The sequence below is a fragment of the Ascaphus truei genome, chromosome 3 (genome assembly GCF_040206685.1).
Source record: "Ascaphus truei isolate aAscTru1 chromosome 3, aAscTru1.hap1, whole genome shotgun sequence".
Taxonomy (NCBI): Eukaryota; Metazoa; Chordata; class Amphibia; order Anura; family Ascaphidae; genus Ascaphus; species Ascaphus truei.
Genome location: NC_134485.1, coordinates 386617345 through 386642747, shown reverse-complemented (window position 1 = coordinate 386642747; position 25403 = coordinate 386617345). Strand labels below are relative to the sequence as shown.

At 42.0% G+C, this 25403-nt stretch overlaps 1 protein-coding gene across 6 annotated transcripts in view; it reads left to right on the top strand.

Moving 5' to 3' along the window:
- Window positions 1-25403, top strand: part of DYNC2H1 (dynein cytoplasmic 2 heavy chain 1) — a 631818-nt gene that overhangs the window by 298823 nt on the left and 307592 nt on the right. For 5 of the 6 annotated variants that reach the window (XM_075592400.1, XM_075592399.1, XM_075592398.1 and 2 more), the window contains 3 exons: window positions 3767-3927; window positions 4790-4915; window positions 19971-20081. The exons of the other annotated variant lie outside the window; for it this stretch is intronic. In XM_075592400.1, coding sequence (XP_075448515.1) covers window positions 3767-3927; window positions 4790-4915; window positions 19971-20081 — 398 coding nt within the window. The remainder of the gene's footprint in view (window positions 1-3766; window positions 3928-4789; window positions 4916-19970; window positions 20082-25403) is intronic. 6 annotated transcript variants of the gene reach the window in all.

Sequence of the window (25403 nt, the reverse complement as noted above, 5' to 3'; positions counted from 1 at the left end):
ATGTATATTTTCATTCCATCATATTAAAAATAATTTGGCTTATACCCATTATTTGCATTTTTTCAATGAGTGCTGGTAACTTCTTCTTTTTTTATATTTATGTGGAGGAATTAAGGTACCTCCTTGGTCCCTTGTGTACCGGTTATCCTCATTTGGTTACCTGCTTTTTTTTCCCCTCCAGTTATCATAAATTTAGTGCTGTCTATCATTTATATTTATTTGATGTACTGTAGGTTGAATGGGTTAAACATTAGTAAATAATGCTAACAATACAAGTAGATCCCAGCACTCAATGAGAGAATAGTCACGAAATAAGCAAAAAAAAGAAATTTTATGAACAAATCAAAAATAATCACAAAGACACTGATGCAACGTGATAACCAAAATAAGGGGGCGGGGGAAGCAATGGCTCAATGTGTGAGAAAGGCACCTAAGGGGAAAAACGCATGAATAGGAGGACAAGGTGTATAGGAAGGAAGGGATAGGGAAAACAGAAGGAGGGAGGGCGGACAGGGGGTGGGAAAGGGAGGGGTGTTAGCAAAGGGAGAATAAAGGCAAACGAGGGGGGCAATGTTTCAGGGATAGACCCCTTCTTCTGGCCCATTCCCAGTGATCTGTTAGACATGGGGTGCGCAAACTGGGGGCGGGAGATTTTTCAGGGGGGCGCAGGCGGTTGCAGAGGCTCTGCAATCTTCCCCCAGGCCAGGGGATCACGTGAGGCCCCTGCAACACTCCACTTACCGGGATTCAGCCGGCTCTGTGACACCTTGGCGCCATGTGACGTGACGACACACTCATCAAATGACGCCGTGGGTCACGTTACGTCACATGACCCCGCGGCGTCATTTGACGTGGATACAAGGGAGGGGGGCGGCGCGCGACAGCCGGAGAAGGGAAGACAGGGGGCCGCAGCTTCAAAAGTTTGTGCTCCCCTGTGTTAGACGATAGATACTTCCCTCACACTTCATCTTGCCTCCTAAAAATAAAACTGATAAACAATTAAAAACACAAAGCCTATATGAGAATTGAGAATAATCTCATTTTCACCCAGCAGGGAACAGGAGTAGGCAACATGCGACTCCCTGTCTCTCCTCACTGTGCTGCTCTTGTTTGCGGAAGGGGGGGGGGGGACAGGCCAGTGCTTGTTGGGCCTATTGTTGCCACCTGACATCTCTCCAGCTGCTGGCATGCCTCCTGCACTGTCCCACGCCGGGCCTCTCTCAAGCTGGTGCACGCCGGACCCAAGACAGTGAGGAGAGAGGCAGGCACAATGTAAGTGTGTATGTACAGTATGTATGTCGTATGTTAATGCTTATATAGTATATACCTATTAGTGTGTGTACAGTATATGTATGTGTTTCGGGGGGTGTAATATTCATGCATGTGTTGCGGCTCTCTGAATATTTTGGACAATTATTTTTTTTAGAAAATGGCTCTTCCTTGAAAGGTTGCAGACCCCTGGTCTAACAGATCACTGGGAACGGGCCAGAAGAAGGGGTCCATCCCCGAAATGTTGGTCCCCCCATTTCCCTTTCTTCTCCCTTTGCTATCACCACCCCCCTCTTCCTCCCCCTCCCTCCTTCTGCTTTTCCTCTCCCTTTATTTCCGTACCCCTTGTCCTCCTATTCATGTGTTTTCCCCTTAGGTGCCCTTCTCAAAACTTGAGCCATTGCCTCCCCCCACCCCCCATTATTTTGGCTATCACGTTGCATCAGTGTCTGTACGTGATTATTATTGAATTCTTCATTCCATTTTTTTTTTGCTTATTTTGTGACTGTTCTCTCATTGGGTGCTGGGATCTACTTGTATAGTTTGAAAGGGTTAGAGACCTTCCTTGTTCCCGTTGCAACGCGACTTATCCCAATCATTTTTCCTATATAGATTTGTTGAGTGCTGACTACTCCATATATCTTTCTATTAGTAAATAATGCATTAAAAAATTATACATATTTATATTTTCAAATATTTGGCCAATTTTTAAAGTTTTCATTTACAGCATGACGTTTGACCACGGGTAGCTACTGTTTATCTTGTTTGCTTTACTCCAATGCTAAAAACATTTGAGTTATGTTTGTCTTCATTGTCCGTTAATAGCTTTGAAGTATGAAGTAGGCGGTGCATATGTGAAATTTAGTTAGACCTATGAAAGGCTGGTAATAAGAGAACTAGAACAAATCCCTAAACCCAATTTACAATATCACTAGTAGTGATTGTTGCAAGGTGTAGATCACCAGGATTATATCGGTGCCACCTCTTCTGTCGTGACTAAATGGTATGCAGTGAGTATAAAAGAAAAAAATGTGCACCGGGCGCTTCTAAAATATTATAAATAGTGCAAAGTGAACTATTAAATATCAGTGAACTAATTAATATAAGTGAAAACCACAAATGTGTGACAATAAATATAATGATGACATTTTTTTTCAATTGGTGTAAAACCCTTCACCATACAATGCGAAGGTGATATAGGTGAAAAGAAATGTAAATTCTAATAGCTGCTCAACGCCCTTAGATGCGACTGCTCTATGTCCCAGTTGTAATAGTATTCTTCCAGGTAGGGAGGAGCGCTTCATCAATCGTGCAACATAAAAGGAGAAAACAAGAACCAGAATAGTATAGCCAGCAAGAAGAATGTGATATTCTAAATCAAGTTCGTATTGGTCTCTCTCAATATTTCTCACTTACAGTATCATATGGCATGTCAGAGATTCATCTCTCCCTGATAGGAGCCTTTTGAGTGTGTTCTGCGGTTGGGATCCATAGTATCCGCTAATAGGCATTCTCATCAGTTCGTCACCCAGATAGAAAGAAGAGATATATCACAATGGTGTAATACTGTATAAATAATGTATTGCACAAGTAGTAGGTAGAATAATTACACTCACATTTGAGTGGTAATAAACAAACATGGGAGAGGACCGCTGAGGTGCTGCTTGTCTCGCCGGACTCGCGTCCAATCGTTGTAACCCGCATACGTCACTTCCTGTGACGTTCAACTGTGGGTGAAAGTGGCTTCTCTGCTGTCCCCGGCACTACGATGCCAGTCCTTTCAGGCTCCGGTCCTCCCAGGATCATGGGTCCTCTCCCATGTTTGTTTATTACCACTGAAATGTGAGTGTAATTGTTCTACCCACTACTTGTGCAATACATTATTTATACAGTATTACACCATTGCGATATATCTCTTCTTTCTATCTTGGTGACGAATTGATGAGAATGCCTATTAGAGGATACTAAGGATCCCAACCGCAGAACACACTCAAAGGGCTCCTATCAGGGAGAGATGAATCTCTGACATGCCATATGATATGGGAGGAATATTGTGAGGGAGACCAATACGAATTTGATTGAAAATATCACATTCTTCTTGCTGGTTATACTATTCTGGTTCTTGTTTTCTCCTTTTATGTTACACGATTTGATGAAGCGCTCCTCCCTACCTGGAAGAAGAGTGAGTATAAAAGCCAAACAATTCACTTCCCAGTGCCCACATTTTATATGTATTGTTTATGAACTGGGATCCGATCACAAATACATCTAAACTACATTTATATACTGTATGTTATGGTACGAACATATGCTTGTCAATTCGTAGATTATTCCTAAAATCAAGTCTTGCTCGAGTTTCAGTAATCAGTAATAATTTTAGATTACTAGAATATTATTTATGAAACATTTAATTTCTTTTTCAGTTTAGTGAAATGAAAAACATATGCGTATGTAGTTTCTCATTCAAAACTTTCCCCCCCCCCATTGTTTAATGTAGGGCTTAAAGAATTATCTCCTCCACCTCTGAATCTGAAACGTCTTTATAAAGAAACATTGGAGATAGAACCCATTCTAATCATTATATCTCCCGGAGCTGATCCATCCCAGGAACTACAAGAACTCGCCAGTGCAGAAGTAGGCAGAGAATGCTATCATGAAGTAAGTCTGATGCATTTACTAATATAGTGTGTCATGTTTCAAGTTGCATACAGACGGGGCCTTCAACAGGTGGGATAGCTTCGCCTGGGCGGAAGAAGGGGCTTGACTTTTTATGCATCACAGCTTTATTGTGCTTCTTGTTTACCAGAATAATGCAAACAATTCTGTGTTGTGAACTTTGGATAGAGAGAATAATGGAATGTGTTACTGTAAGTCCAAGAGCTTATGTATCATCCCTTTAAAGTGTATTACCAATAGGAGTTCAACTCGTGCTGCACACACCTAGCATACAGTAATTGAAATGTGTACCTCTCATTTGCTGAAATACACATGTACAGTATACATTGACACTTCAAGAGGAGACTACGGTATACAAAAAAGCATAAACAATATACTGTGTGTGTGTATATATATATATATATATATATATATATATATATACATACATACATACATACATACATATATATACATACATACATACATACATGCATACACAGTTGTGTGAAAAAGAAAGTACACCCTTTTTGAATTCTATGGCTTTATAAATCAGGACATAATAATAATCATCTGTTCCTTAGCAGGTCTTAAAATTAGGTAAATACAACCTCAGATGAACAACAATACATGCATATTACAGTGTCATGATTTATTTAACAAAAGCAAAAGCCAAATTATAGAATATATATAATACAGCAAATATAAATATCTCGTGGCCCTTTATTTCTAGTGCCTCCATTTGTTATTAAAACACGGTAGAAATTGTGAGTCATATAGATCCTTTTGTTGAGGATTTCTTGGGTCAAAATTAGTTTGTGCTTCATTGCTGACTTTTATACAGTATGATGAATTTCTTTTGTAGGTAGCAATGGGTCAGGGCCAAGCTGATCTAGCTATACAGACCTTAAGGGAATGTGCTAGAGGAGGAGAATGGCTCTGCTTAAAAAATCTGCATCTCGTAATTTCTTGGCTCCCCATCTTGGAAAAGGCAAGTAAAATACAAATATTTTTGCTAAACTGATCTGAATAGAAATTCTGCATTTGTGCATATTACATCATTTTAAACATTCTATTAAGAGAAAAGATAATCTTAGGAAAAACATTGTGGGGTCTTATTGCATATCATTTTTATTTGTGCTGCCTAAAATATTATGTGGCATATGATATCGTAATTGATTTGTAAATGGAGTAGACGCCATAACATAGTATTGTTTCTGTTGGCTGAATGGAAGCACCTCTAGCTTTAAAGGGGCTTAACTCAGTAGAGCGACAGTGCCAGGAATATCCTGGGCTTTGTTACTTACTGTTAGTCACAAGCAGCAGAAGTTTTAAGAGGAGGCAATCTGACAAGTTTAACACCAATATACCACAGAATAGCAAAACGAAATAAAATAAATTCATGTAATGATTAATATATATTTGTAATATTCCCAAGTGTTTTTATAATCTCATCTGAACTAGGAGTTGAGACCAGTAACTACCAAAAGCCCCCTTCTTCAGGATAATTGTTTATAGCTTTTTCAGGGAGGAGCATGGCAATCGGCACTTTCATTGTTAGCAAACAAGTGGACAAGAGGAACAGCATTACTGTTGCTCACCAAAATTATAGGATATTTTAAATATTTTCTGACTTGGGAAAAAGACAGCGGTGGGGGTTGAGTAATGGTGGTAAGGCCAGTTCTGGAAGAACCCTTTGTTCTTATGGGTTTTTTTTTTCCTCTGTGTGTTTTTTGTAGCAATTTAATATAGAATTTAGATTTTGGCTTCAGACTATCCCATAGTACGTGCAAACATATCTTTTTATGCCATGACCTCAAAAGCTCATATTTATTAAGGTGTCTGTCTCGGGAGACCAGGTTATTTAGACTTTTTACCAGGATCATTCATTGAGCAAAACAAGATAGATAAATAAATTGTATTTTATTCGGCTTAAATCCGCATACACAGTGGAACACAAAATACAGATGAAAAGACACACAGAAAACTAGACTTTCCTAGGTGCAGGGCACTCTATTGGGAGAGTTTTACCCTGACTGGGACTCAAATCGGCATGAAATTCCAGAGACGCCACAGCTACGTTCTTGTCCACAGAACTTGGTCCCACCTGACCGTTAGTCAGCCTGAATCTCCTGGAACTGAAATCGGCATGAAATCCCAGCCCCGACCGCTACCTTTGTTTCTCAGAACTTGGGCGCAAAAGTCAAAACGAAGCCGGTTGCTTTGCCATTTCGAACAAAGCAACTTTGAAAATCCCGCCAGCGCTCCTTCGGTTCTGACTCAAGGGGAACACACAATCTGATTGGCTCCTAGCTTCTTATAGCTTTCCCTGCTCTAGCTGAAACATACTGCTCCGGCAGCTTTTATTCGAAGTAATCACCGGCTTGTACTTGGCATGTTCCTGGAATGCCACACTGTTCACACGGAGCATGCCGGTCTCCTTTTGCCTTCCCAGCCAGGCGCATGCCCGGCTGACGCGCTGTTGATGTGTTAATTAATAATGGTTCAAGATTTACTAGGCTGCAATGCTTCGCGTGTCCGCCAGATGGCATAAATTCATGAATTGTAATGCAGTATATATATATACATATATATATAGAATCCAATGCACAGCCGGCACACCATATGCAAGTAAATAAGTTTTGGTGCTTATCCCATAAAGCAATAACAGACCATACGATACCGGTTACAACACGACATCAAGGGACAGCACGCAGGTAAGTAAATCAAAAATGTTCTATATTTGATAGAAGACACAAAAACTGACGTTTCGGTCCCCCAGTGGGACCTTTCTCAAGGTGGTGCAGGCACCACCTTGAGAAAGGTCCCACTGGGGGACCGAAACGTCGGTTTTTGTGTCTTCTATCAAATATAGAACATTTTTGATTTACTTACCTGCGTGCTGTCCCTTGATGTCGTGTTGTTACCGGTATCGTATGGTCTACATATATATATATATATATATATACTGTATAACAACAACCCCTATAACCCCTAATATACAGTACTGTACACATACAGTACTGTATATGCACATCAATGATACTGTAGGCCGGCGGGGGCGAGATGTGTTTGCAGCAGAGAGAGAACCGCTGCTCTCTCTGCGCAAACATCGGCACATTAAAATTTATTTAAAATACATTTTTATTCATAGTGTAGATGTGCAGGGGGTCTCCGGAGCTGAACCGCGTTGGTTTCAGGTTGGGGGACCCCCTGCTTCCTGAGATACAGCCCCCTTTATGAGTGCCGGTATCCCTCTGCATTTAAAGGTCCCGATCACGTGACCGCGACATGTAAACAAAGCAGAGGGATACCGGCACCCCCTAAAAGGGCCTGTATCTCGGGGAGCAGGGGGTCCCCGGACTTAAAACAAAAACGTTTCTGCTCCGGAGACCCTCTGCACATGTACAGTATAAATAAAACACATATATAAATAAACACTCGTTCCTTACCCTAGCGGCTATGTGCTATGGTAACGAAGCAGCATTTCTGTATTTTAATAATATTGTACAGTGAGCAGGGGGTTCCCTGAGCCAGAAATTAATGCTCAGGGGACCCCCTGCTCCTGCACAATATTATTAAAATACAGAAATGCTGCTTCATTACCATAGCTGATAGCCTCTAAGGCAATGAAGGGGTTAACCCACCGTTCCCGCTTTATTGTGGGTAGCGGGGGTGGGTGAAGGGGGTATTTGGCCCTTGGTGTGAGTTTAGGATTTGCGGGGGGGTTGCGGGTGCACTTAACCCCTTCACGGCCGTAGCAGTTAATACCGCTACGGTCATGAAGGGGTTAACCCCTCCCGCTACCCCCCCGCAAGCCCTAAACAACCATCGTTGGGGCTAATACCCCCTTCACCCACTCCCGCTACCCACAATAAAAAAAACTCACACACAGCAGCCGCCCAAAAAATAAATAAATAAATATAAATAAATAAATAAATGAATATAAATAAATACATTTAAAATACATTTTTATTCATAGTGTAGATGTGCAGGGGGTCTCCGGAGCTGAACCGCGTTGGTTTCAGGTCCGGGAACCCCCTGCTCCCCGAGATACAGCCCCCTTTATGAGGTGCCGGTATCCCTCAGCATTTAAAGGTCCCGATCACGTGACCGCGGCCTGTAAACCAAGCAGAGGGATACCGGCACCCCCTAAAGGGGCCTGTATCTCGGGGAGCAGGGGGTCACCAGACTTAAAACCAAAGCAGTTTAGCTCCGGAGACCCTCTGCACATCTACACTATGAATAAAAATGTATTTTAAATGTATTTATTTATATTCATTTATTTATTTAGATTTATTTATTAATTGTGCTGCTGCTGTGTGTGAATTTTTTTTATTGTGGGTAGTGGGGGTGGGTGAAGGGGGTATTAGCCCCAACGGTGGTTGTTTAGGGCTTGCGGGGGGGTAGCGGGTGCACTTAACCCCTTCACGACCGTAGCGGTACTAACTGCTACGGTCGTGAAGGGGTTAAGTGCACCCGCAACACCCCCCGCAAGTCCTAAACTCACACCAAGGGCCAAATACCCCCTTCACCCACCCCCGCTACCCACAATAAAAAAAATTCACGCACAGCAGCCCCACAATTAATAAATAAATCTAAATAAATACATGAAGATAAATAAATATATATGTATATACAATATGTATATATATACAATATATATATAATAAAATAACAATCCCTGTACATATATATACTGTATATATATATATATATATATATATATATATATATATATATATATATATATATATATATATACTGTGTATATATATATATACTGTGTGTATATATATATATATATATACAGTGTTCGACAAACCTATACATTTGCTCGCCCCGGGCGAGTGGATTTAACCCCCGGGCGAGTAAATATTAGCCCAAGCAGCACACGTTTTGTACTAGGTGGCGAGTAGATTTTTTTGTGATTTGTCGACCACAGTATATACACACACATGATGAACCAATATACAAATAAATGTAGAAAGGTTATCAAAATCATACTGTCCTACAAATAACACTTCTCCATACAGACACACTACATTACAATGAATTTCCTTTAATAATCCTAACTGATCTTACAATCTAAATCATCAAATGACAAAGAAAAACCTCACATTCCAATCCATACATTGCATTTACATTGTGTTTATGATGCATAAAATCTATGCACCATATTCATTCTGCAAATGAATGTGAACAATATCATTGCAAGCAAAATACAGATAACTCCAAACAAGTCAACTATTTTAACCAATCAAGTAAACAAAAATCAATATATACTGTAAGTACCAACCAGAAAACACCATTTAAAACCAAAGCTAACCCTTACAATACCAAGGATTACATCTATCTAATTGTGAAAAACATTATACATTTTACACACATTGAAGCATTGCAATAAACAACATACAGTAGAGGCAACGTTTATTCTAACATTTGCCGTAAACTAGCCGGGTTACATTCTGGGTATGTGCTGGGTATGTGCTGGGTATGTTCTGGGCTAGTTTGAGGCACGTTTAAGGCATTTCTGCATTGACTAACGACCCATAGGATTAACACAGCAGGGATCCCTGGCAGTCCAATTCAGTTTTAATGGGACTGCCAGGGACCCCCGCTGTTAATCTGATAGGCCATTAATCAATGCAGAAATGCTGGGGCTAGTTTAAGGAAAGTTTAAGGCATGTATTCAGAATGTACCTGGGTGTTTCCTGTTTTTTTTGGGGAATTGCCACTGGTTTTTGTTCGAATAAGAGTTGCCTCTACTGTACAGTACAGTACATCCCCTGTATCTCCCTGCCTTGAGTGTAATCTGTGTAAAGCACCCTCCCCCCTAATGTTTCTGTTAAATCTCTCTGCCTTCAGTGTAATCTGTTTAAAGCCCCCTCCCCCCTAATGTTTCTGTTAAATCTCTCTGCCTTCAGTGTAATCTGTTTAAAGCCCCCTCCCCCCTAATGTTTTTGTTAAATCTCTCTGCCTGTGTTGCTGTGAGTGCAGTTTATGTAAATGTGGGGAGGGGGAGTGCGTTATAACCCTACCTCCTTGACTGTGATCTGTATAAGCCCCCTCCCCCTAATGTTTCTGTTAAATCTCCCTGCCTGTATTGCTGTGAGTGCAGTGTATGTAAATGTGGGGAGGGGGGGGGATCCGATGTGCATACTGTGAGGTCTAACCACCCTCACCCCCTACCCACATACCGTTACCCCCCCCATCCTGGCCATGGCCCCTCCGCTTCTGCAAAACAGACACAAAAATTAAAACATCCAAAGTAATGTCCCCTAACCCCTTAATCACCATAGCGGTTATTAACCGCTACAGTCATTAAGGGGTTAACCCACCCTCACCCACCACTCGGGATGCCTACATACCCTCCCACACTAACCCCCCCCCCCCCCGTGAGGCCTAACCACCCTCACCCAGTACCCACAAGGGAGGCCTACCCACATACCGTTGGGGAAACACCCCCCCCCCACCCCCAGTACCCACAATAAAAACAACAGTGACCCACAATAAACATCATTCTATTTATTAAATACATTACCCACCCCCTGTGCCCCCCCATAAATACATAATTTATTATTTTACAAACAGGGTTCATAACGCAGCCCCACGTGAGTCCCCGGTGGGCTGGCGGGGCACCTGGACAGACCTACAGGGTACCAGCAGCCCTTTTTAAACAGGTTCTGGAGGCCTGCTGGTGGATCCCGCCAGCACCATGGCCCCCAGGTGGTCTCCTTGGGTCACCGTGGGCCACAATTGGGTCCCCAGGATAGGCCCAAGGATGTCTGTGAGCCCCGGGTCAGACCCACAGGTGTCTGTGGGGCCTCGGGTGGTTCCCACGTTGGTCTGGGGAACTCACGGGTGCACACTACGGGTCCGCGGTGCCCCCACAGAAGTGGGACCACACATCATCATCCCCGCACCTACGGGTCGGCGGTGCCCCCACAGAAGTGGGACCACACAGCTTCATCCCCGCAGACTTCGGGTCGGCGGTGCCCCCACAGAAGTGGGACCATACAGCTTCATCCCCGCATGTGTCACCCGTGGAACCACCAGCCTGGTACCCGTGAGATACCCGAGGAAACCACAGGTTGTCTCCAGAGGTCTCACGCGGAACCACGGAACAAACCCTGAATGTAAAAAAAATAAACCTGGCTTATACAGTCAATACATACACCCCCCAACACCTACAGTACAATAATGTGCAAAATAACTATTATCCAGATATGGATAATAGATTAATTGCCCATTATTAAAACATTAACTTGCATATTCAAATAAATAAAGTACTACTGACCTCATCAATACAAAGTGTCCGTCGCCAGCAACATCCTTGTCTTGTCCACAAAATACATTGCCAAAACAAAGCCAATACATTGCAATTACATTCAGATATCAATTAACCCCTTAAACACCTTATCGGATAATAACCACAAAGGTAATTAAGGGGTTAAGCCACACTGGCCCGATTCCCACCCATGAATTTGTACAGTGGCTTCATCATGCAACTATATATACAGTATATATATATATATATATATATATATATATATATATATATATATATATATATACAGAGAGAGAGAGAGAGATATACAGTATATACACACACATGATGAACCAATATACAAATAAATGTAGAAGGGTTATCAAAACCATACTGTCGTACAAATAACACTTCTCCATACAGACACACTACATTACAATGAATTTCCTTTAATAATCCTAATTGATCTTACAATCTAAATCATCAAATGACAAAGAAAAACCTCACCTTCCAATCCATACATTGCATTTACATTGTATAAATGATGCATAAAATCTATGCACCATATACATTCTGCAAATGAATGTTAACAATATCATTGCAAGCTAAATACAAACACTTCCAAACAAGTCAACTATTTTAACCAATCAAGTAAACAGAAATCAATTAGCAATCATTATTTACATCCCTAAACAATTGACAGTCCATCCCGAACAATGAAACAATTAACTAATTCACGCCTCGAGCAGAACAATTCAGCATGTGAAAAAATATACAAAGAGCCAACCGGAATACAAACTTTAAAACCAAGGCTAGCCCTGACCTCCCTCAAACACACAATACAGTACAATATCAACAATGACATCTATCTAATTTTAAAATACTTTAAACGCACAATAAAGCATAGCAGCATAGTCAAATTAATTTAAAACACATCAAATCAAGCTTTTAAAACAACCTCATTTCTTACCCTGTATGTATATATCTCTCTAGACATATATACACAGTGTTCGACAAACCTATACATTTGCTCGCCCCGGGCGAGTGGATTTATCCCCCGGGCAGGTAAATATTGGCCCAAGCAGCACACGTTTGGTACTAGATGGCGAGTAGATTTTTTTGTGTGGCGAGTAGATTTTTTGGTGATTTGTCAACCACTGTATATACATACATACATACAGTGGCAAGAAATGATATACCACAAAAAACAAAATACACATGTTAAAAAAGCTTTTAAAAAAATTAACAAGTTAAATAAAATACATTTCTTTAGTTCACTTACCATTACTTGCCCCCACCGACTCCCGTTGCGCAGCTTACTCACGAACCAATCCACGAACAGGAACCCATAAAATAAAAAAACATAAAATAATAAACATTAAACTAAAAATCCAAATCAATCCACGGGTCTTCTATTTGTAATCCATCTTTATCTTCATCTGTATTCTTCTTTCTTCTATCTTCTTCCGGGCGGGGCGGGGTCTTCTTTCCATCTGCGGCCACACCCTGGTCTTCTTTCTTCCCTGGAAGTCCTTCCTCCGCGGCATCTGGCTTCAAAATGAGACGACATAGGCTTTTAAAGGCCTATGACGTCACATTTTTCGTCATGGTTCCCACGGTCCTGATTGGGCCGTGAAAACCATGTGTTTTGGCCGATAAAAATAAAAATGATGACGTCACTTAAAGGCAATGAAAGCACAGCCAATCAGAATGGCTTTGCTTCAATTGCCTTTAAGATGACGTCATGAAAAGACACATGGCCGCCCTCACATGGTATGGTAGCCAATCAGAGCGTGGGAACTCCATCCCTACTCTGATTGGCTCTAGTATACCATGTGACAGAGGCTTGGGGGGAAAAAGGATGTGACGTCATTGAAAGCTTGTCACATGGTACTAAAGCCAATCAGAGCGTGGGAACTCCATCCCTACTCTGATTGGCTGTAGTACGTCACATCCTTTTCCAATGACGTCACATCCTTTTTTCATCATTTTTTGATGTGTGTGTTTTATTCATACTGTACATGTGCAGAGGGTCTCCGGAGCAGAAACGTTTTTGTTTTAGGTCCGGGGACCCCCTGCTCCCCGAGATACAGGCCCCTTTAGGGGGTGCCGGTATCCCTCTGCTTGGTTTACAGGCCGCGGTCACGTGATCGGGACCTTTAAATGCAGAGGGATACCGGCACCTCATAAAGGGGGCTGTATCTCGGGGAGCAGGGGGTCCCCGGACCTGAAACCAACGCGGTTCAGCTCCGGAGACCCCCTGCACATCTACACTATGAATAAAAATGTATTTTAAATGTATTTATTTATATTCATGTATTTATTTATTTATTTAGATTTATTTATTTATTTTTTGGGCGGCTGCTGTGTGTGAATTTTTTTTATTGTGGCTAGCGGGGGTGGGTGAAGGGGGTATTAGCCCCAACGATGGTTGTTTAGGGCTTGCGGGGGGTAGCGGGAGGGGTTAACCCCTTCATGACCGTAACGGTATTAACTGCTACGGCTGTGAAGTGGTTAAGTGCACCCGCAACTCCCCCGCAAGTCCTAAACTCACACCAAGGGCCAAATACCCCCTTCACCCACTCCCGCTACCCACAATAAAGCGGGCACGGTGGGTTAACCCCTTCATTGCCTTAGCGGCTATCAGCTATGGTAATGAAGCAGCATTTCTGTATTTTTAATAATATTGTGCAGGAGCAGGGGGTCCCCTGAGCATTAATTTCTGGCTCAGGGAACCCCCTGCTCACTGTACAATGTTATTAAAATACAGAAATGCTGCTTCGTTACCATAGCACATAGCCGCTAAGGTAAGGAACGAGTGTTTATTTATATATTTGTTTTATTCATACTGTACATGTGCAGAGGGTCTCCGGAGCAGAAACGTTTTTGTTTTAAGTCCGGGGACCCCCTGCTCCCCGAGATACAGGCCCCTTTAGGGGGTGCCGGTATCCCTCTGCTTGGTTTACAGGCCGCGGTCACGTGATCAGGACCTTTAAATGCAGAGGGATACCGGCACCTCATAAAAAGGGCTGTATCTTGGGGAGCAGGGGGTCCCCGGACCTGAAACCAACGCGGTTCAGCTCCGGAGACCCCCTGCACATGTACACTATGAATAAAAATGTATATTAAATAATTTTTAATGTGCCGATGTTTGCGCAGAGAGAGCAGCGGTTCTCTCTCTGCTGCAAACACATCTCGCCATGGGACGGCCTATAGTATCATTGATGTGCATATACAGTACTGTATGTGTATGTTAGGGGTTATAGGGGTTGTTGTTATACAGTATATACTGTATATATACAGTATATACTGCATTACAATTCATGAATTTCTCGGCTTCAAAGACAACAGCTTGCAAACGCCCCCATGCGTTTTTACACGGCATTGCAGTATTGCAGCCAGCGGGAATAAAATGCTTAAATCACGGGCGCGATATAACGCTATATACCCCGGGAGAAAACGATACAAAATCGCACATCACCGGGATATTCCGAAATTCGCGGAACTAGCCAACTTCGAATAAAGTTGGTCGCCACTGTCGAGCCAAAACTCAACAACCAATCAGCGCGTAGGAACATTCTCAACCAGCCAATCAGAGCCAAGCTTGTTAGGAAAGCCGGGTCAGTGGGAGATTCGAAATAGCCAAGGGAGATTCGCAAGCCTGCCACATCTCCCCCAGGCTATCCCAATGCCACCCGCTGGGCAAGTACCCCTGGGTCTGGCAGAACAAGTGGCATCCCAGAGGACCACCATTGATCTCCGGACCCCGTACTCTGCCTTTCCCCGCTAACCAAATGCCGTTCACACCTCTGGGCATCCTGTGGCTGCTTTGAACTCCAATGTCCAGCAGACATACCGGTGCTTATGGGTTTGCATGGGCTGCCTGTTTGGAAACGAGTTCCGAATGTAAAAACACATTACAATACACTTTAATCAATTCTTAGTCTCCCTACCAGCAATGTTGGACTTTAGGTGAGGATCTTGAGGTTTGAAAACTAGTAGTCTGGGAGACACTGTATAGCCCCAGTGCAACTCACCCCGGGTACCTGAAAATAGTGCAAGTACGTCGGGGAGAATTATACGGCCACTGGTAACTCTGTCCCCAGACCTCCTGCAATCAAAATGACTTGCTTTTCACCCCAAAACCTCACCTAAGACTTTGACTCCCAAAGTTTGGAGTCTAGGGTACAGGGAACAGAAAAGGAAAAAATGTTCTCTTTATTTCTGTCTGCCTTATTTCCCCACACACTTTCCCTTTGACTCAGTTTTGACTCATGTACGGTTGGGCATCCACAAACCATATACTGTTTGGGGGTCGCATTGGCTCTAGCTTGGGTACCCCCCTTAACCCAGGGATTCCCTCAGCTCAAGGGATACACATTTATCCCTGTGACTCATTCTCCCTTCCGTGTTGTGCTGAAGCAGGGGGCGACATAGTGGTGAGTCATGCTTACGTTTTCAAGGGGAAGTATTGCCGGGGCAGTGTGCCTACATGTATCCAAGAATCAAGCATGATTCCCGGACACATTTATTGGGGATCCGGTAACTCTGGATCCAAACCTCCTAGGCACATTCGGACAACGGTTCCTCCGCAACACCACCCTTGAAACTCATACACTAGCAATCCCTGCTTGATTGCATGCCCGGAAAGGAAAAAAACACAAGAAAGGTTTTTTTTTTATTACACAAAGTACAATGCAATAATACAATGTTATTGGGACCAAGAGCTAACTCTCTGGGACCCTTATACTCAAGCCAGGGGTAACCAGGTTTGCTTGACCTTTATTATGCAGCCTGGTCACCCCCTCCCGTCACAACGTCTTCTTCCTTACAACACTTGTCGGGTCTGGTAGATGCCTTACAACCCATTGACTCAAATGCAGTGTAAGGTTTCTCCCAGTGCTGGAAGGGGTCTTATGGTAGAAAAACTGCTTTGTTAATGTATCCCTGAATCTTGTTTCCTCCAGAGAAAGTGTGTGTGTGTGTGTGTGTGTGTGTGTGTGTGTGTGTGTGTGTGTGTGTGTGTGTGTGTGTGTGTGTGTGTGTGTGTGTGTGTGTGTGTGTGTGTGTGTGTGTGTGTACAGTTTGTGACTTTGTATGGATGAATAGGCATGTCTGTGAGTAACTTATTGTATGTTGCTCAATCAGGCGGTGTGTGTATTAATTGTAGATATGTGTATTAGCAACATGCGCTGCATGTCCGTTGAGCATTTGAAATTTGAAAATGATCAATTATAAAACAAAAAACAATTTAGGCGCAGATCCATTGATCCAAGGAAACCGGAAAGCTCACAATTTTATTAGAAATCATGTTCTTGCAAACTTTTTTTTATTTTCTTTAATTAAAAAAGGAGCAACCTGGAAAATTCGGAGTGAGGGTAGCACCACGGTCACGTCATACTTAAGTATTGAACTGGCAATGGCAACTAGGAAGTGTAAGTGGTCTTCTTCTAAAGGAAGTACAATAGAAGAACAGTGAAGTCCTTAATCTGTGCTATAGAGCCTATGTGAAAAATTATATTCTTTTACCAGAAAACAATAATTAAAATCTTGATACTAGATCTAGCGGCGAGTATTATTACAGACACCACCAGAGGCCAGTAAGTAAATGAAGTAATCCACGACAGCCTCCACTTAGGGGTATAGGGTACTGACTGCTAGGGGAGATGTTGGGAACCTATAATATCCCGGCCGGTGAAGACAGGTAAGGTTGATCCCCTCCCCTCAATGTGAATGTACCAACCCTGGAGTATAATGTGAAAGCGACTATCCGGGATAGTTCAGTCGAAGAACCTCCGGCAGAGGTTGATGAAGCAGAGTACTCACGGCTTGGTGATGGAAACTCCGACAGAGTGCATCCTATTGTTGAATCGATAATTGTTAAGAAATATCCAACAGATAGGAGGATCACATTGCACTGCAGAAAACAGGCTAAGACCGCAAAAGTAGTTTCAAAACATTGATTTATTAGAATCGCAGCATACAAGGAGTCGAGAGGACACAGAACCTCTGACGTGTTTCGTGCAAATTGCACTTTATCAAAGTGTATATCCATTGTATGTCAGGTGTTAAATAGTGAACACCTGTGGTCATCAGCAGCAGGGAAACACACCTGATACTGCAGGTAACCGCGCATGGGCAGTGTCAAAGAGTATCCCCACAACAAGAAAAACATGAAAATAAATATTAAATGAACAGAAAAAAATAATAAACATATATCTACATCAAACAATGATCACATAAATTTTAAAAAAAGAACAGTATATGACTAAATAATAACAAATGTATCTATATGATGCTGTTAAAGTCTACTTAAAGGAACATAGTATCTGTGACTGATTTGATTACTTGGCAACACTTTGTCTTCTGCAGTAAGCCAAATGCACAGTAGCAGATAGCAATGCATATATTAATATATTAACAGAGTATCTATACAGTTTCTTGTGCACAGAAATAAATCTGGAATAGAAACACTTGTTAAGTATGCATTTGAATTGAAGAAAACACAATACTTGCAACAATTTGCACATACAGTACATGAGCTATTCAAGTGAAGATTACTTTAAATAGTATAAACAATCTTGATGATATAATAATACCCCCATAGGGATTAAGAAGATAAACACCATATGGAGAATGTACTCCAGAACATCAACTCCAAAGGAAAAATACAACAGAACAATGTTGGCAGCAGGGACATATGATCGTGGGAAGATCTGAGTTAGATTAAGAAATGTTTGAGCTCCCAGTCAATATTCATACCTTTTGGATAGTGGAATTCAAGGGTGTACAGTATATCCAAAACATCTCTCTTCGATTTAGATTCTCGGTTACCACCTCTAATTGGTGGAGGGATGTGTTCCAATGCACTAAATGTAAAAGTGTCTATGGATCTATGGATCTATGGATCCCAACAGATATTTAGAAAAGTGTCTAGAGACCTGGTGTTTATCATCACATTTCTTAATAGGTCTGAGGTGCTCAGCAATTCTAACTTTCAATGGTCTAATAGTTCTACCAATGTACAGACGAGACCACGACTATTCTAAAGCTTGCCTTAAACTAGCCCGGTTACATTCTGGGTATGTGCTGGGCTTGTTTAAGGCATTTCTGCATTGACTAATGACCCATAGGATTAACACAGCAGGGGTCCCTGGCAGTCCCATTCAGTTTGAATGGGACTGCCAGGGACCCTCACTGTTAATCTGATGGGCCATTAATCAATGCAGAAATGTTGGGGCTAGTATACGGCATGTATTCAGAATGTACCTGGGTGTACCTGGGTCTTTTTGGCGATTGCCACTGGTTTTGTGTTAGAATAGTCGCAGTCTCTGCTGTACCTGCTGCCACATCCACACTTGAGCATGTAGATGACAAAATATGTATGTAATGTATTACATGGCATGTGTGTCTTCATCTTATGATTTACATTAGTAAATTGACATCTAATAGATGTCAGGGGAGCCATATACCTACACATTCTACAAACACCACATTTGTGAAAACCTACAGAGGATGGAGGAATAGCAGTTGGTATGGTAGGTGATCTGAATAGACTAGGGGACAGATGGTGTCCAATGGTTTTTGCTAGTCTGTAGACAAATTTAGGCATAGACTTGGTGTAATTCCTTAGATCAACATCAAGTTCTAGGACACTCCAATGTTTCTGAATAATTGATCGTATTAGATTGGATTGTTTGCTGTATGTGGTGAAAAACAAAGGTGGAGAATCCTCAGCACCCCTGTTTACACGACTTTATTTTATTTTTGTAGATAACAAATCCGATATATTTGCTCCAGAGCTTGTTGAAAAGCCAATTGGACATTGTCTCTATTGTATCCCCTGGATAAAAATCTAAATTTCAAGTCTTCTGCCTGTGTTAAGAAAGTGTCTCGAACCGATCAATTCCATCGGAGTCTCAGGAATTGTCGCTTTGGATCCCTCTGAGTAGTGATTTGGGGTGACCACTATTAGCTCTGAGGAAGACGTTGCAGGCATTGGGTTTACGATAAATATCAGTCTGTATGTGGCAGTGCATATCCACATACAGATAAAAATCTAGATAATTAATATGATGTTTATGATGTAAATTCGTGAATTGTAAATTATAATTGTTGTGATTCAGACTACGTATGAATGATAATAATGTCTGCGTGTCACTTTGCTAAATGAAAATCAAATTGTTGATATAACGAGGGTAAAAGATAATATTGTCTCAAAATGTATTACTGTCACCAAAAATGAGTGTTTTCCCAATAGCCCATAAATAAATTAGCATATGATGGTGCAAAAGATGTGCCCATTGCCGTGACTTGTGTCTTAAGATAAAATGCACTGCTTCTAAAGGAAGGCAAGAGGAGGGGGCTCCAAGTGTGATCAGTGAGAAGCTCAAATGTATGCTGTGACAGTGATGCTATCCAGCATCTGGTTTAGCTCACACTGCTAGAGCTGATGCCCAGATTAGCAGAAGTTGTGGATTTTAACCAGTACCCCATCCATCACAAGGTGTCTTACATGTCTACTCAATATACTGTAGTTATTATGCAAATTCTTTTAGGAAGTGTGGAATATGTAATTTTAAAATATATAGCTGTTGCATCCAAAGATTAATTTAAACACGGTACTTTATACCGTAATTTTCTAAATTATTTGTGTATGTTATTTTGACTAACCTAAAACTACTGTCGCAGTAATTTTAAGAGAATTTTATGATCTGTTTGTCTTTTTGTAATAATTGCATGGTCTGTACACTGTAACATTACTTTAATTCAATAGGAATTAAACACACTCCAACCAAAAGGCAATTTTCGCCTATGGCTTACTGCTGAAGTTCATCCAAAATTTACACCTATTTTGCTGCACACAAGTTTGAAAATAACTTATGAGGTAAGAAGATTATCTTTCCAGTTGTGTTATATCTTTGTGTTTTTCCACTAACATTTTTTAATATGTTGAATGATCGATTCTTGTATGTCTAATTCAAGCATGCCTTTAATGTTGCATTATTAATTCCTCTACATTTCTTTTTCTCATTTTGTTTATTTACAAATGACCATGTTGTATGTACATTAACTAAAGTACTCAAATCATAATGAGAAATCTTGGCAACAATACAATGTTATTTCATTATTATGTATTATTCTGTGATTTTATTGTATGAATTATATATGAATATGTATAACTTTCCTTTATGTATATTCTTCCATAAAAGCTCAGTTGTTAATTATTACAATAGAATTATTATTGTAATAAAATACAACTGGGCTTTGATGGAAGAATACGCAAAAGGCAAGTTGCACAGTCCTAAGGTAGACATCTTTGATTGATGATATCCTTTAGCTAACTGGAAGTGTCATAGTGGCTTATATTCATCTACATTACATCGTCTTACTTCTGCTTTTCCTGAAACATGGCAGCACCTAGAAAGAGAACAGATTTGTGATTTTTCAGAAAAAGCAGACGCCATACAGCTTCATGATAAATGCAGATGTACTTAAGCCTCTCTAGTGTGATAACTAACATCACAAATGAAAGGTGTACTGTATCTCATTACTCTTGTGAAGAAGATAATATCTCAGGTATTTTATCAGATTTAAATGTTATCAATTTTAGTTGAAGTTTTAAATATTGTGTTGTCTGCCCCTAATTGTTTTCTCCCTTATTCTGGTTTATGAATAGTTATTGCTTGCCCTCTGGTCAGAGAGTTGACGTTCTGAGTAACTCTGTTGATGAGTTGAATAAATAAAAAATAGTAAGCTGTATAGCCCTTTGTGGGTGAATGGGTCTGTACTACATCCTACATCCCTTAGCAATTGTGCAGCCCTTTTTCTATGGAAGAGGTTAAACATATTGTCATGTTTTGTATTGCATTGCTGAAAAACTGATCCAGGTTCATATACTGTATCAATTTCAAATGGATGTCCAAGTAATTTTTTGTTTATATACTGTATTTCTTCAATTCTAAGACGCCATCGATTGTAAGACGCACCATCGATTTAGCCCTTACAATCGAGGAAAATTACTTTTTCACTTATGATGTTTCAGGAGAGGTCCCATGTCAGCGGAGGATGAAGCGGTGGTGGCGGCAGTAGAAGTCCTACGTCTGCAGATTGTTGAAGATGGACAGTGGGCAGGTGTGCAGTGGGAGAACAGGGCCCAAGTCTGCAGGTGAATGAAGATAAGAAGACACAGGCATGCGGTGGCGGTAGCGGCAGCGGCAGGAGATCATAATAGCAGGAGAGCTGAGCAGGAGCAGAGCGGCATAGGGGAACAGCTGGGAAGGAGCACACTGTGACACCAGAAGTTGACCGGTGTCTGACTTCCGGTTACAGCGCGCTCATCCCCAGCCGTTCCCCTATGAAGCTCTGCTCCTGCTCAGTTCTCCTGCTATTATGATCTCCTGCCGCCACCTCCACCGCATGCCCGCTGTCTTCTTATCTTCATTCACCTGCATACTTGGGATCTGTCCTGCCGCCGCACTTCCGCCCGCTGTCCATCTTCAACCATCTGCAGAGGTGGGACCTCTCCTGCCACCGCCGCTGACATGAGACCTCTCCTGAAACATGGTAAGTGAAAAGAGGGGGTTAGTACTGTAGACACTTTTTATTTTGTATTTTTTTAATACATCGATTCTAAGACGCACCCCGATTTCAGACATGTGAAAATCGGAAAAAAAGTGAGTCTTAGAATCGAGGAAATAGGGTAGTTAACAGGGGTGAGCAAACTTTTTATGCCGAGCCCCCCTTTTCATCCATGAAATTTCTCGCCCCCCCCCCCCCCCTGCCTGATGTAATCAAAATCACATGAATATGTATAACTTTCCTTTATGTATATTCTTCCATAAAAGCTCAGTTGTTAATTATTACAATAGAATTATTGTAATAATTAACAACTGGGCTTTGATGGAAGAATACGCAAAAGGCAAGTTGCACAGTCCTAAGGTAGACATCTTTGATTGATGATATCCTTTAGCTAACTGGAAGTGTCATAGTGGCTTATATTCATCTACATTACATCGTCTTACTTCTGCTTTTCCTGAAACATGGCAGCACCTAGAAAGAGAACAGATTTGTGATTTTTCAGAAAAAGCAGACGCCATACAGCTTCATGATAAATGCAGATGTACTTAAGCCTCTCTAGTGTGATAACTAACATCACAAATGAAAGGTGTACTGTATCTCATTACTCTTGTGAAGAAGATAATATCTCAGGTATTTTATCAGATTTAAATGTTATCAATTTTAGTTGAAGTTTTAAATATTGTGTTGTTTGCCCCTAATTGTTTTCTCCCTTATTCTGGTTTATGAATAGTTATTACTTGCCCTCTGGTCAGAGAGTTGACGTTCTGAGTAACTCTGTTGATGAGTTGAATAAATAAAAAATAGTAAGCTGTATAGCCCTTTGTGGGTGAATGGGTCTGTACTACATCCTACATCCCTTAGCAATTGTGCAGCCCTTTTTCTATGGAAGAGGTTAAACATATTGTCATGTTTTGTATTGCATTGCTGAAAAACCGATCCAGGTGCATATACTGTATCAATTTCAAATGGATGTCCAAGTAATTTTTTGTTTATATAGTACAGGGGTGCGCAAACTTTTTATGCCGAGCCCCCCTTTTCATCCATGCAATTTCTCGGGCCCCCCCTGCCTGATGTAATCAAAATCACATGACGTCAGCGCACGTGAGCTGGTTCAGCCAATGAGGGCGAACCAGCTTTGTGACGCCCCCGCCACACATCTGCAATCTCCTGCAGCCAAGTTCACAAAACGCTTGGGCTGCAGGCGTGCGCGCAGGCAGTATACTAGTATTGGATCACTGTTCATTTTATTGTTTGCTGGCATCTGGTAATATGTTTTTTTTCTGGTGCACAAAGGCAATCCATTTGAGGAGGTATTCATTTACTTCTTTGCTACCTCCCTTCCCCTCCCTTTTTTTCTTCTCTCATTTGCCTTCTTCAGTGTCATCCACTCCTACCTACCAGTATTATGTATTATTTATTTATTCATTCCCGTTTTAAATGTTGCCCAGGGATCAGGGATCCCCATAACCAACCTCAAGGGGGGTACTGATGGATCTCCCCTGCTGATCAATACTCCCAAGTGTCCCCCCTGACTAACCCTCAGCCCCCAAAACTCATCCTTCTCCCAAGCCCTTCAATTCTACCTTCTCTGCCAGACCTTCATCCCTCTGTTTAGCGGGGGAGGGAATGAGTGGCACTCCGCTGATCTCTTCCTGGTCCTGCTGGAGCTCCCTTGGGGATAGGTGATCATGAGGCAATGGCTTGCTCCGGCTCCTCCAGGTGCTGGAAGGCCCTGCTCCAGTGGGTGTGTGTCACGCCTGTATGCCCGCAGACCTGGCTAGACCCCAGTACTGAGGTGGGAACGGTATGATACCACACACCCACAGCAGTGGGAGCAAGCCTGTAGTGTGGTATAGCGTTGCTGGGCCTGTAGGAAGAGTTGTTAGTTTATACTTGCAACGCTTGGGGATGTCCGTAAGAATAGTCATGTCCGTGTGCCAATGTTCAGGAGCCAGAGGTAAGCGAAGTAGTATGCGTAGCAGGGTTCAAAGGGATACCAGAGAGCAGAGTAGTCCAGGACAAGCAGGGGTCAAAGCCAGGGAAATCCAAGATAACACAGGAGCAGGAAACAACAGGAACACAGAGGGAGCACAGCATAGGTCAGGTTCACACAGGAAAACAGGAACTATGCAGAGCGAGGAAGAAGTGGACAGACAGGGGTTATAAAGGAGGGCATACCAATAGGAGAGAGGGGAGGAGTAGAGAGAGAAGTGGGAGATGTGACGATAACTTTGTAACAGGATATTAATAATACACACCAAATATAACTGGGTTGAACTGAACGAGGCTTAGATATGATAAAATATAATTTATTCCTTGAAAAAGGTGAACACAACAGATTATACAAATAACAGACAAAATATAGACACTCACTTAAGATGGAAATGATGAAATAGTCAGAAATCGTGACTAGCAGTTCATACAGCAATCTTGAAAATCACAAAAGACACGAAAGACAATAGCCATAGGCTGAGCCTGGTTCTTATACAATTATTTCCCATTGAACACAACCTAAACCCAGCCTCTCTCATAAATCAGTGGTGATGTTGACAGTTTTCCCCAGAGTAAATCTCCTCCCACCCAAGGACGTTTAAAAACTGCTTTTCCTATCTAAATAACTTCAGTTCAGTAATACTTACTGGCACGCGAGACATATTAATACATTCCGGCACGCATGACGCTCCCAATGAGACTAAATATTACCGTGTAATACTAAAATTAAGAGAGATATTAATATCGGTCTCTTAGGACCATGATTATCATGTGTCTGTAATCATTATTTGCGACTCGGTCCCCCGGTTACACATATGTAACTCTTAGCATGTTCAGCCCAGGACATCTCATAATATTCTTATATTTAATAAGGTCACTTATTCTGAGATCTCCTTGTGTAACCGCACCCCTGGCCCCCATCAAGAAATCCTCTGAAGCTGGGCTGTGTCTAGTGAACATTTGTCACCGGTGCTATATTTCACACCCGATGCCCCAGCCTGGGTCCTAGCTGTCTCTACCAGCAATATACCCTTGGCCTGCCAAATTAGGTATTAACATACTGTGCACTAAACCCCCATCTGTACTTTTCACACCCAACTTCAATCAAGCCTGTTGAAGCCCAGATATTTCTGAAAAGACCCCACACATTTGTATTTTCCTAAACTGTAGCTCATTAACCCCTTAAGCCTCCCGCATCAATCCCAGTGTATGTGTTGGTGCAACACTGGAACAGAAACAATAAATTTTTACAGGGGAATATACATTAGGATGCTGAAGCAAGGTAAAAACACATTACTGGACCACAGCCCAGTTAACCCCTTGCTTCCCAGGTGAGAGTAGAGGGTGGCCAAATGCGGTGTAACCCCTTTAATCCCAGGCCAAATCCTCTCTCTCATGACAGGAGACGACAGGGATAGTACAGGGAGAGAAGAGTAGGAGACAGAAGGGGCAGTCAGGGGAATGGCCTGGAGGGCTTGGGAGGCGGAGACATGAGGAACAGGATAAGAAGACCATGTGCGCACGCCCTCTGTAAGCTGGGGATGCATGCGCACAGGTTGCAACACAGAGAGGGACCACACGGAGCAAGGGAAGAACGCAGGAGGAGCACGGAGCCCAGAGAAGGGGAACGCGCGCG